Source organism: Aotus nancymaae, unplaced genomic scaffold (assembly GCF_030222135.1).
Source record: "Aotus nancymaae isolate 86718 unplaced genomic scaffold, 86718_ANA_hifiasm-v0.15.2.pri h1tg000011l, whole genome shotgun sequence".
Classification (NCBI taxonomy): Eukaryota; Metazoa; Chordata; class Mammalia; order Primates; family Aotidae; genus Aotus; species Aotus nancymaae.
The window spans coordinates 46,742,115-46,756,630 of record NW_026988422.1 but is presented as its reverse complement, the minus strand read 5'-3'; the positions used below and the strand labels follow the sequence as shown (position 1 = coordinate 46,756,630).

General features: G+C 35.8%; 1 protein-coding gene across 1 annotated transcript in view; it reads left to right on the top strand.

Annotated features, from left to right (window-relative positions):
- The window catches only part of KCNH5 (potassium voltage-gated channel subfamily H member 5), a 357,848-nt gene that overhangs the window by 63,483 nt on the left and 279,849 nt on the right, over positions 1–14,516 (top strand). The window contains exon 6 of the mRNA XM_012464182.3: positions 5,584–5,976. Coding sequence (XP_012319605.1) covers positions 5,584–5,976 — 393 coding nt within the window. The remainder of the gene's footprint in view (positions 1–5,583; positions 5,977–14,516) is intronic.

Genomic DNA, 14,516 nt, shown 5'->3' with positions numbered 1-14,516 from the left:
GCTTCCTGCATATATGCAGCAAACATGTATTGAGGGTGTGGTCTGTGCCTGGCATTCTGCAAAGGATGTAAAGATAAGTAAGAAATGGGCTCTGTCATCAAGGAGTTAAATATCCAACAGAGGAAACTGATCATAGGATGTGGAAAATACTATGACAGGGTGCAGTGGGAGCCCATGCAGGAGAATTTGCCCAAACATGGGGCCCTAGGGAAGGCTGCCTGAGTGAGATGATACCTGGGCTGAGTGAATCTTGAGGGGAAAATGTAAGCGTTAGTCAGATAAAGAAGGGATGTAGTTTATTCCTGCCAGGGAGGCCAGCATGTACAAAGGCTCAGAGATGAGGTCGTATGATGATGTTGAGTGTGACTTTAGTGTAGCTGAATTCAGATGGGGAAGGAGAAAGTACGGTGGCATATAATGAAATGGTGGTGGTTGGTGTCTCATGTGCCAGGAGAATGACCTTTGTGCCTCAAAATAATCTCTCAAAGGGAGGTGGGCCCTAATTGGTTTCTTGTGAAATTCCATGTTTTTATTGTGTTAATTCAAAAACTTTAAGAAGAGGTTCATAGTTTTTACCAGATTGCCGTAGAGTTCCAAGGCACAAAATGATTAAAAACTCCTGCTTGACCTAGTGGCTCTGTGGGGAATGGGTAGGTAGGGAAACCAGTCAGGAAGTCCTAGAGGTAAGTCAGTTAGAATGACCGTGGTTGCCAGCAAGATAGTGGTAGCAGAAGTGGGATTGCAGACACATTACGATTAGAGTGAACACATTTGTTGATACATTAGAATAGTGTGTGAAACAAGGGGTTGAGTCCAGGCCAGTTCTATGTGTTTGATTTAGACGACAGGGTAGATAGTGCTGTTGGTTAATAAAATGACAACTGTAAGAGGAAGGAAAGAAGATTTGAGGACAATGACTATGAGTTCGGTTTTTGGCATACTAAGTTTGAAGAGCCCTATAGGAAGTCCTAGTGCAGATGCCTGAACAGCAGGGAGATTTATGGGTCTGGCACTCTGGAAGGATATTTGAGTTTGAGTTTTAGGCTTCGGTGTCATCCTCACAGTTATGGCTGCTAAGTCATGTGACTAGACGATGTTACCCTGAGACTAAGGAGAAAAAAAATGAGGACAGAACTCTGAGGCCACTAATAGCTTTATTGTTCACATGTCTTCTATAACCGTAATTTGTATTACTCATATGAAAGATACCAAAAAGCTCATTAAGCTGCCAAAACTATGCTGAGCCCTACATTTGTACTCACAAAGCATTCTCAGGTAACTTTTACCAAAAGAGAGAAAGATAAAATAAAATCCAAATGCTTGTCATTTTCTCTGTTGCAGAAAAGTGAGTTGAGGCACTTCAGAGTAACTTTCTTAAACTCATTGTAAATATTGAATCTGGTTTGAGGAGATTTAAAAGTAAAGTATGTTCCCTGAATTTGGAAGACTCTGGAGTTTTTCTTAGACCATGGCTAACAAAAAGACTTGGTTTTCTGCTCTAAATAGCACTGTTAGCTTGGGGAAAGATGAATCCTTTAATGTACAGACATGTTTCTGAAGACCAAAATAAGACATGAATATAGCTAAATATTAGCTAGTAATAATAATCACAATATTTAAAAGATAATATGCAGTTAGTACAAGATTTAAAGCAGACAATGAGATATATCTTTCTTTTACAAAAATGCTTAAGTTTTGGAGCTATTTCCTCTTTTGCCTAGAGTTGCCATTTTCTTTCTATAAATCAAGCTGAAATTTAGGAGATTGTTTCTGTGATTGTTGATTTTTATAGTCACGATTCCTTTGGGGTCTTAGCCACACCTTATTCAGGGCTTTTCTTTTGTCTGTTATACAACAGAGCGAGAACAAGTAGAAGGGGCCCGTAGAGAGGAAAATCTTCTCCTTTGGCATCCAGAATCACTCAGGATTGTTTTTTCTCTCTGTCAGGGGAAAAGAAAGAAACTTTCCCCTTGACATTTTCTCATTTTTATTATTGAGAAGCTAATTTCATCCCATCTGTTTTTTTTTTTTTTTTACTTTGCTCTGTGATTAATGTTAGTTTCTTTATCAGTCATCCCTTATTCATAAACCCGATTCTGATAGAAAACTGCTTTCTGTCAGATCTTAGGGTCGATTTCAGAGAGCATACAGAATAATAACAGGACTGTCAATAGAGGTTTAGTCTGAGTACCTGCAGTACATGCTCTTAGATCTCCAAAGATAGACATAAAAGAAATACCAAATAAGTACAATATTATTTTTCCAGTGGCACTCAAAACTCACATAATTTGCTCAACACAAGTATTTGGTTTTGCTAGGGAATTTTAGGCTCTTTCAGTTTTTCAGAGACAGATAAATTTAATCTCCATTCTACCTGATCCCCCAAATTTGGAGCTGATCCCCAGTTTCAAAGATTCCAGTTTCCGCATAGGTAGTTAATTAATTTTCCACATGCGTTGACACCCTGCTGATTGCCTTCAGCTTGTTCACTTTTATGTTGTGTAGAGATAAATATATGCACCCTGCCACATCAGTCAGTGGGCCTGACTTTGTTGGAGTCAATGCTCTTAGATCTTCAGAGAGGAAGAATGTGTCTGTATTGGTACAAAAATACATCAAAAAATGTGATTTCATCCTCTGTCCACCAAAGGCTTATTGCTTATAAAAGCACAAATGAAATAACAATGAAAGTGAAGAGTCTGTTACTCACTGTTTTATAAAAGAGCCTAGGGGCAGAGTGAAGATTAAGGTAGTGCTTTGCATATGAAAAAGATCAAGCCCAAACACTTAACACACTATTTTTTGTTGTTCTTGCCATTTTCCTCTTCTTCCTCCTCCTTGTCCTCCTCTACCCTTTCCTCCTCCTCTTCTTATTCCTCCTCCTTGTCCTCATCTTGCATTTGTTGGAGGGCTTTACATATGCAAATCACTGTCTAGAGAATTGCGTCCTGATGTCTAAAGAAATGTAAGACAGAGATCTTACCTTGGGCTGTACATTGAAATCACCTGGGAATATTTGAAAATATAGATTCTCTGACAACCCAAACAAGACTAATTTAATTATCCTCCAGGGTGGAGTCTAGGTATAGGTATACTGTATTCTTTTAAAACTTCCGCAGATGATTCTCATGTATAGCCAGGTTTAAGAAGTTCTGAACTCAGGGTGATGCCATTCCATCATTAGAGGAGACCTGCATTAATCTGGGGTACTGAGCAAGGCTGACATCTGTTAGCATGGTAGGCACAGTGTCCACACGGGCCCCACTATGCTTTTACAGGCCCACAAGATGTTTCAATTTCTATTAACACCAGAAGAAAAAAGGGTAACTTTTAGGTACAAACAAGCATTGAATGTGTGATATTAGTATATTTATTTTTGTAGCAGTGCTGTTATTATTATAATAACAGCACTGCTACAAAGTGTGTGTGTGTATATATATATATAATAACATAATATATATATTATGTATATAATATATATATAATAATAGCAGTGCTGTTATTATCTATAATAACAGCACTGCTACAAAGTGTGTGTGTGTGTATATGTATATACATATACACACACACACACTTTGTTTTTTTTGAGACAGAGTCTTGCTCTGTTGCCCAGTCTGGAGTGCAGTGAGTGGTGTGATCTCAGCTCACTGCAATCTCCACTTCCCAAGTTCGAGCGATTCTCCTGCCTCAGCCACTTGAGTAGCTGGGACTACAGGTACCTGCCACCATGCCTGGCTAATTTTTTTGTATTTTTAGGGTAGATGGGGTTTCACCATGTTGGTCAGGCTGGTCTTGAACTCCTGACCTCAAGTGATCTGCCTGTCTTGGCCTCCCAAAATGCTGGGATGACAGATGTGAGCCATTGCAACTGGCTTTTTTTTTTTAAATTTACTTTTTTAATGGGAGGAAGGAGTCCAGGAAGGCACGAAGGCTTAGGGTCCAGGAAGGTGGTAATGTACCCCAGCACTGAGTTTGTTCTTATTTCCCAAGTTTGATTTGTGCTTAAACATAAACTGCGTGTATATAAATGGTAAACTACTAACATTGAATGTGAAGGCAGTTTTCATGTTTAACACAGTGAAATTGGAACTGACAGGCTAGTGGTTGAAAGGCAAAAGAAAAGCCATAATTATGTACAATTGTATATATGTAATACTTCATCCCAACATGAAGCTTATGCTCCTGGTAGGATAATTTGCTGTTAAGTAATTTAAGACATTATGGGAAAAATATAATTAAGTTACTAATAATGGCAAATATATAAAATATCTTTACAAATATTCTTATAACCTACAAAATAAAAATAACAATTCTAACATACAATTAAAGAGACCACCAATGATGTTTTCCACATCAAAAATAGTGACAATGGATATTATATTCCTAGTTTTCAGATATGTAAGTTCTGTATATGAGAGGAACTTTAGGATATTCTCCCAAGCTTCCAAAGATGCTAGTCTATTTGTTTCGCTTTGTGGCATATATTCTAACTTAGGGTTACATGTTAACAAGTATTTTTATTTTAATTCATTTCGACATATAAATAGTTAATGCATTTATGATTTTATAATTTGGACTTTTTGACTCCTACCTCCTGGGTTCCATTAGTCCTAGAGACACTGAATAATTGAATCCTCCGTTGGGCAAAGGTATTGGAAACATTAAAAAATTTCCATTTACCAAATTCTTTAACACATACATTGTCTTTGGTTTCACTGATGGTATGGGGCGGAAGTTTTTGATTTGCCCCTTCAGTGGTTTTTTAGAATTCTCAATTTCCAGGTTCTAGAAGGTAGTGCTGTGGCCCATGTTTGTTACCTTTGCCCAGGGGTACACAAACCTCTACTCTTGTTCTGTCATCTGCTTTTTATCTTTGTTTTCTATTATAATTAGACCTAATTAGAGTAATTCAAAGTTCATACAACCTTATACTGAAATTTTTCCATTTGTCAAATAGGTGTACAGAAACAAACTTGAATATTTAGTATTTTTTACCCCTAAGGGAAATTTACATTTGGGCAAGACAGACAATATTCTTTAAGTCCAGATAGAAGGGAGAAAGGAAAAAAGCAGGCAATACTCTTTACAGCCCTTTCCACTGCTGAACCAGGGACCTTGCTGAGTATCACTCAACAACAACATCACCAGCAGTGGGATGCCAGGGTTCAGCGAGGCCATCAGAATCAAAATTATGCTTCCTGAGGTGCTAAATGTGTATGAAGAATAGATAATGGTGTGTCACTCAAATAACTGCTGGACAGTCCATGAGAGGTGTGATTGTAGGCAGGCTTGCAGAGTGAGTGTGCAGGAGGCACTTGCAGAAATGGACATCCAGCAGTGTAGTGGATCAGTGTTGGTTAATGCGTCATAGTAGGCCAGATGGAACAGCAGACAGATCAGCTTTGGTGGAGTGACTGGACTTGGAATGACTTCCTCTGAACAAATTTTGGGACAATTCAGGAGAAGAGGGAGGCAAAACTATGGAGCATGACTGGATGTGGTTTGATTGCCAGTAAATTTGAATTCATCACTGACTGGGCAGAGATAACCTAGTCATTTATAAACACACTTTCTCTCTTTTAGGTTCTTCAGCTGGGATCAGATATCCTTCCTCAGTATAAACAAGAAGCACCAAAGACTCCACCACACATTATTTTACATTATTGTGCTTTTAAAACTACTTGGGATTGGGTGATTTTAATTCTTACCTTCTACACCGCCATTATGGTTCCTTATAACGTTTCCTTCAAAACGAAGCAGAACAACATAGCCTGGCTGGTACTGGATAGTGTGGTGGATGTTATTTTTCTGGTTGACATCGTTTTAAATTTTCACACGACTTTCGTGGGGCCTGGTGGAGAGGTCATTTCTGACCCTAAGCTCATAAGGATGAACTATCTGAAAACTTGGTTTGTGATCGATCTGCTGTCTTGTTTACCTTATGACATCATCAATGCCTTTGAAAATGTGGATGAGGTAAGTTTTTTGTTTTGATTTTCTCAGTACTATGGGTCATATGTTTTGAAAACATCAGGATAAATGGATTCCACAGATAATCCAAACCTCTTTTTAGCCACCACTTTTAACTTTCTTGAAACCCTTGCCAAAAAGTCTTGTATTTGATTACTTTAAATTAGTTATTATCTATTTCTTTTCCTTGATATCTAGTTGAAAGTGCTAATTGCTAGAAATTGGAGGTTGTGGATGGAAAAAGTGGAGGAGAAGAAAAGTGGCTTGTATTTGAAGTCAGATATGGTTCACAAACTAGATAATTTATTGAAAGAAGATATTAGGTTGGTGTAAAAGTAATTGTGGTTTTCTCAGTTACTTTTAATGGCAAAAACCACGTTTACTTTTATAACAACCTAATAAGTAGATGCATTTTCTTTGAAAAGCTGCAGCATTTAAAAACTCTACGCATTCACAGATCTTTGGACTCCTCCTCTCAAGACACATGTGATAACAGTGGTAGAGTTAACATTAAAGATAAGACACTTTCATGAAAGAGCAATTCTTGAATGTTTGCCACTTTGGTTTCTTCCTCATAGCTTTTGCTTTACATTTTGTATGAATATATTTGTGGGTATTGGATGACGTGAGTCCATTTTCACACTGCTATAAAGAGACAACCTGAGACTGGGCAATTTATAAACAGAAGAGATTTAATTGACTCACAGTTCTGCATGTCTGGAGAGGCCTCAGGAAGCTTATGATCATGGTGGAAGGTGAAGGAGAAGCAAAGACCTTCACATGGTGGCAGGACAGAAAAAGGAACACAGGAGAAACTGCCACCTTTAAAATCACCAGAACTCCCTCACTGTCATGGGAACAGCATGGGGAAAACTGCCCGCAGGGTCTGATCACCTCCCACCAGGTCCCTCCCTTGGCATGTGGGGATTACAATTCAAGATGAGATTTGGGTGGAGACACAGAGCCCAACCGTATCAGGTGACTTCTGATGTCTGGTCTAATTTAAGATTCTGCTTTTCTAGTGTTATCAGTGCACCTAGAAGTACTTAAAACATGTGAAAGCTTAAAAAACCACTTCCTCCACAGCTTCTCAGCCTCTAACTTAATAGTGGATTATATTTCAGTTGTTACACCAGGCTAATAGGTTACAACCAGTAATTTCAATTCATAATATATAATAGAGTCAGTATAGAAATGATCTATTATGAAAATGTATTCATAATGATAATGTTACTAACTCAGTTGTCCTAAGATGTTCCTGTAGTTTCTACTCTGTAAACTGCTCAGATGGAAAATTCTCCACTGTGGTGTTATTGTTGCTGTTGTTACTCCATGTGTGTGGGGAGATAGATTGAAACTTTTCTTCAGGGACTTTTTCCATAAAATATTTACATTTAATCAACTGTAATAATACTATAAACATTATTTTCCCCAAATTTAAGTGTAGACATTGTATTTTGATATAGTACATGTAATTATTATTTTATAAATTATGGGAAAAAAGAAATCATAGTAATTTATATTACAAGTTTTGATTCCACCTATATCAAGCTTTCAAAGATTTATTTTTTTTTTCCAAATTTATCTTCTGGAGTGGGTTCAAGGAGTTAATTCTGAAAATATAAATCACATGATAGGGGACAATACGCAGTATTTATATTTTGCACACTACATGGATGATTACATGAATACATTGAGATTTTGGTTATTTAGAACCTAGGCCTAAAGATTTTAATGAAAGCAATCACTCATGTGGAATCTAGAAAAGTTCATCTCATAGAGAGTAGAATGATGGTTACTAGGGGTGGGGCGAAAGGGGAGATGGACAAAGAATACAAAATTCAGTTAGATAGAACTAAATCCAAGAAATTTATTATACAACATGGCGACTATAGTTAACAATATATTACATTCTGGAAAAATGCTAAGAAATTGGGTGTAAGGTGTTCTCACTGCAGAAATGATAACTATGTGAAGAAACACATATGTTAACTAGCTAGATTTAGTCATTCCACAATGCTTACATACTTAAAAACGACATGTTGTACATAGTAAATACATGCAATTATTTCTGTCAATTAAAAATAATCAAAAGATTGGCTTGATTAGTATTACAGTAAATACATTGTGTAATAAATACATTTATAATTGTATATAATACTGCAATTATATATATTAAAAGATTCTCAACTTTGCTCATGTTCAAGAAATGCAAAGTAAATCTACACTAAATACTATTTTCATTTATCACACTGCAAAGATCAAAACTATGTTAGAACACTAGGCTGTTGAGTGTAGGAGCCAAGTAGGTGAACTGCTGAAATCTCCTTTTATAAACATTGGCTGTGTGGAGCACAGTCAGCGGCACCCTTGGTCCGGCTCCTGGCTTTAGAAAGCCTGCTGTTGGCATCTCTTCCCAAGTCAGCATTTAGTGATCTCACAGTGGTAGCTTGAAATTGGCCAGAGTGGGAGTATTTACACTACAGTAAATAACAAAAGCTACAAATCAAGGCCTTTGTAAAAAACTTTCTATAGAGCCAGTTGTTAATCATTTTCCAGTGCGTCACTGAACACAGTTAACTGAAGGCTGCTGCCTTTTCTGATCTGCTGCAGCTCACATATTGAAGCTGGGCTCACACATTTCCCCAGGGCTGGTCCCAGGCAATGTCTGAGTATGGTGGGAATACTATAACTTGCTCATACCTGCCACTTTTGCTCTGGGACTGTCTATTTACTGTGTAAAAGCATAAGCTCTTTCTTCCTACCTGAGTCTTCCTTCCCTCTTTCACAGGTGTTAGACCTGCATTATAGTCCAAAGGCTCTTCCTGTTCCTCTGCTCCCTACATTGTCCTTCCCAGACATCTACCTCAGTGAAATTCTTGTGTAAATAACCCTGGCTTGGCTTCTACTATTTACAGGACCTCAGTTGATCAAGTGGGATGTGGCATGTCACTCTCGTATACTGCTCAGGGTAGAATGAATTGGCAAAATCTCTATAAAGAATGGTTGGCAATGTCTCATTTTAAAAAAGAGAAGACCCTACAGGCAACCACTTTCAAATTTTTCAGGGGATTCTTTTATTATTTGCTTCCATGTCACCAAACAACATGATTACATATCTACCTCTTTGTCAATCTTAGGTTTTGTCCTTGACTTCTCACTATGAAAGGTGAGATTTTAGCTTCCCTTTCTACTTTCTCTCACTATTTTCATGCACCATTTTTATCACTTCATTCTTACAATATATCATCCTTTTGATTCAATAAATATTAAGTGTTGATGTTTTTATTATTAATTTTTTTTTTTTTTGGAGACAGAGTCTTGCTCTGTTACCCAGGTCGGAGTGCAGTGGTGTGATCACTGCAGCTTCTGCCTCCCAGGTTCAGGTGATTCTCCTACCTCAACCTTGCAAGTAGCTGGGACTACAGGTGCACACCACCACACTTGGCTAATTTTTAAACAATATTTTTAGTAGAAACGGGGTTTCACCATGTTGGCCAGTCTAGTCTCAAACTTCTGACCTCAAGTGATCTGCCCGCCTCAGTCTCCCAAAGTGTTGGGATTACAGGCATGAGCCACTGGGCCTGGCCAAGTGTTATTATTATGACAGCAAATATGCACTTTATACCTGATCCTTGTAGCATGTAACATGCTATACTTTTCCTTTTCTGTACTTTCCATTTTTCTGGAAGCTGATAACTGTCTGATTTTATGTCTTCTGTGTTCTTATCACTAATCCAACCACAATGTTCTCTGACAATTATCCAAATCTCCCTTCATTACATTGATGCAAGAGGTATTCTATCAATATCATTTTCTTAAACAAACCTCTCTTTACTCTTTCACCTGATTGATAGTTGAGCTAGCTATAATATTCTTGGCTAGAGATAATTTTCCTTCAGAATTTTGAAAGATACGATGCTGTTGTACTCTATCTTCCAGTAATTCTGATAAGAAACAGAAGTCAGTATTATTTCTGGTCCTTTACATGTAACCTGTTTCCTCCTTCTGGAAGTTTTATATGTCTTCTCTGTCCCAATGTTCTGTAACTTTCTGATAATATGCCTTTGCACAGGTCTATTTTCATCAGTTTTGATGGGTATTAACTAGGTAGTTCTTTTCAGTTTGGAAAAGAATGACTACTGTCTTAGTATTTTTCCTATTATGATTTTCTCCAGCCCTCTGGCCTTTTCTAAATGTTCTCTCTTTCTGGAACTCCTTTTATTCAGATATTGTACCAATGGGACCAGTCCTGGGATTTCTGTTTTGTTTTGTTTTTTTAAATCTCCTATTTTTCAATCCTTTATCTTTTTGCTACTGTTTCTGGGAGATTTCTTCTACATTATTTTCTAACTTTCTTTATCCCTAACAATGCTTTTCTTGCTTAAGGTCTAGTTTGCTCAATACTATTGTAGCTAAATTAGCTTTTGTATAGTTGGTGTGTATTTGGTCTGTATATTTCTGAATATATATTTTATGAGTAGTATATGGGTTCTGAAAGTCTTTTTAACAGGCAAGTTTAATCTGTTTATATTTATTGTGATTAATTACATTTTGATTTAGTTAGTACATCTTATTTTCCATTTTCAAATGCCCTTTTTTAATATTTGTTTTTCTAGTTTTTTTTCTTTTGTTTTTCCAGGTTTTGGATTGATTGGACTTTTCTTTAATCTCTTGGATTCCTCCTACAGATTTGGAAGATTTTCTGTTAATCGATTACTCTTACATTTTTAACATCAGTGTTTGACTTAATAAATTCCAGAAGCTTATACGTGTCTTTACCTTTCTTCATTTAATTCAAGGACTTCTCTTCGCCTTCATCTTTCAAATTATTATTGTCTTTTATTTTGAGTATACATTGTTTTTAATTTTTTCCTTTTAATTGTTATATAATTATTATATGAATATTTGTCAATTCTTATTTAGATTTAGCCACACATTTCTCAGCTCCTTCATTCACAATATTTTATGCATTCTTGGCTTTCTTTCTGGGTCAGTTCCTGTAGATTGGCTCTTTATTATCCCTTGTTATAACATCCACCTTTCTGGAACGTATTTCTTTCAGGAAGCCTGCCTGCATCATTCCCAAGCAGCTTTAATTAATATCTTCACCATATTTTGTCTTCACTTATGCATATGTATATGTATGTACCTTAATATAGTTAAAAATATTTTTTTCTTTTGTTGATTTTTGTGTGTTCATAAGCACTACATCAGCTGTTGGATGTTCTGGAGTCTTGTGCCTTGTCTAGGACATGTTTGTTGTGAGACTTTGAGAGGATTACTCTGGTTCTCAGTTTCCATGATGTAAAACAAGGGAAGGAGTGTATAGCTAAATTACTTACATAACAAGGTGGTTATAAGGAACAAATGGGAAAAGGGAACAAATGGGAAAAGGGATACTAATAAATTTTGCTTGTAGAATTCTGCAACTCTGATAGGGTATTATTATTTCATTTGTATGTGTTTGTTTCGTCAGCTTGATTATAAATCCTGTGATGGTGAAGAATGTGTCTTCCATCTCCTTGGTATTTCTTCATTGCTCTTAAGGTATACTGGTGACTTATTGACATGAGCAGTAAAATGTTAGCAAGGTTTTAGTAAATTGTGCAATGACATAAAAATAAAATAGAACCTAAACCTGAGGAGGAAGTACATTAATAGTGACTTGGGAGTAAGAGAGAATATGAGTCTGAAAATTACAATATAATCCTTTTAAATGATGTAAGTGCAGAATGACTTAGAAGACTTAATAACATTCTTTATTTTCAAGATTGTCGACGTACTCTCTGAAGGTAGTTTGGTTTACCAGGAATTCATGAACTGAATATGTGATTCTTTAAGAAAATCATGAGGCAGAAAAGACAGATTCCATTAAAGAAAGCGTTCTATTTAAAAAGAAGGATCATAAATTTTCTAAAAGCCGTAAATAGAGGGCAAAAGAATGTTGTCACAAGAATCCAAAGAATAGGATTGTGCTTCTTTGTAGTATGCATTTGAATACAGCTTTGGGAGGTTCAGGAAGCTTGATTTCTGGAAGATTAGAGGGAGCTGAGCCATAGAACATCTCAAAGATGGAGCAGCTGCAGATAACACACTGTTTGGTAGCATAGGAGGATTTAGGAAATATGATACATGGGGAATTTTGATGGTAATGACTGGTCTTAAGTGATAAACATTAAAACTAGGTCAAAAAAATGAAATTGGGAAAAGATTACTCATACATTGCTTTAGGAGGAAGAATGAATAGAACAATAATTGCTAAGTGGAAGTATATAAATACTCTTAATTTTCAGAAAAGTTTATGGAAAATAATTTTCTAAATTATTGTTTTATCATGAATTATGCTTTTCAAGCTGCCACGTGCATTATTTCACTTTATCCTGTATAATTACATTAATACTGTTTATTTCTGATCTAGTCATTTAAGCAAGAATAGGAAATCAAGCTAATTATGCTTCTAGACTTTAGTGACTTTTGTCAGCCTAAAATCCTCTTTGCCCCTTTTTTGTTACCATCTCAGACCTTCTAGAAAGAATAGCATGTTAGAAATTGTTATTTAATACAGTTGGCTTACAGAGGCTTGATGGCTCTTTTTTCTTTTTTCCGTGCTGAATGATATATCAGCACTGTGATGCCTGGATGTATCACAGTTTGTTTATTCATTCACCTACTGAAGAACATCTTGGATGCTTCCAAGTTTTGGCAATTATGAATAAAGCTGCTATAAACACTCATGTGCAGGTTTATATGTGGATGTAAGTTTTAAACAAATTTGGGTAAATACCAAGAAACATGATTGCTGAATCATATGGTAAGACTATGTTTAGTTTTGTAAAACACTTTCAAACTGTCTGTCTTTCAAAGTGGCAGGATCATTATGTATTGCAATCAGCAATGAATGAGAATTTCTTTTGGTCCACACCCTTGCCAACATTCAGTGGTGTTAGTATTTAGGAGTTTGACTATTCTAATAGATGTGTAGTGGTATTTATTTTAATGTATCTGTTTTGATGTTTTAAAATTTGCAATTGCCAAATGGCATATGTTGCTGAACATCTTTTCATATAGTCTCATAGGAATATCTTCTCTGGTAAGATGTGTGTCCAGATCTTTTGTCCATTTTTTAATCAGGTCGTTTTTTAATTGTTGTTTTAAGAATTCTTCTTATATTTTAGATGATAGTACTTTATTAGATATGTCTTTTGTAAATATTTTCTCTCAGTTTGTGACTTGTCTTCTCATTCTTTAGATTGTGACTTTTGCAGAGCAGAATTTTAAGTTTTAATGAAGTCCAGCTTATCAATTCCTACTTTCATGGGTTGTGCCTTTGGTGTTGAGTCTAAAAAGTTACTGTCATACTCAAGGTCGTCTAGATTTTCTCCCATGTTATCTTCCATAAGTTTTATAGTTTTGCATTTTATATTTATATGATTCATTCTGAGTTAAAGTTTGTGAAGGGTTAGGGTCTGTGACTAGATTTACTTTTTTAAAAATGTGGATATCCAGTTGTTACATCACAATTTGTTGAAAAGATTGTTCTATTGCATTGTCTTTTCGCCTTTGTCTAAGATCAGTTGATTATATTTATGTGGTCTATTCCTGGATTCTTTATTCTGATCAGTTCATCTATCTGTCCATTTTTTCATGAATACCATACTCTCTTTATTACTGTAGTTTTATAGTTAGTCGTAAAGTCATGTAGCATCAGTCTTCTAACTTTGCTCTTCAACTTCAGTATTGTAGTGGCCGTTTTGAATTTTTCGCCTGTCCATATAACCTTTAGAATCAGTCTACTTGTATCCACAAAACAACCTGCTAGGCTTTTGATTTGGTTTTTGTTGTCTCTAGATCATTTTGAGAAGAACTGACATCTTGACAATATTGACTCTTACTACCTATGAGCATGAAATATCTCTTCATTTATTTAGTTCTTCTTTGATATATTCAATCAGTTTTGTAGTTTTCCTCATACAGATCATGTACACATTTTATTAGATTTATATTTAAGTATTTTGTGGGGGTGCTAAAATAAATGGCATTATGTTTTTTGTTTCAAATTCTACCTGTGCCTTGCTGGTATACAGGAAAGCAATTGCCTTTTTTGTATTAACCTTGTAACCTGGAACCTTGCTATAATTACTTATCAGTTTCATGGTTTTTGGTTAATTTATTCATGTTTTCTACATAGATAATCATCTCATCTCATAGATAATCATCTGTGAACAATGGCATTTTTATTTCTTCCTTCCCGATAAGTGTACTTTTTCTTGTTTTATTGCATTAGCTAGAATTTCCATGACGATATTGAAAAGAAGTAATGAGAGGGAACATCTTTGCTTTGTTCCTGATCTTAGTAGGAAAGCTTCTAGTTTTTCACTCTTTTTTAGTATGATGTTATTGTAGGGTTATTTTTGTAGATTTTCTTTATCATGTTGAAGAAGTTCCTCTCTGCTTGTAGTTTGTTGAGAGTATTTTATCATGAATAGATGTTGGATTTATTAAATGATTTATCTACATACATTAATATGATCATGTCTCATTTT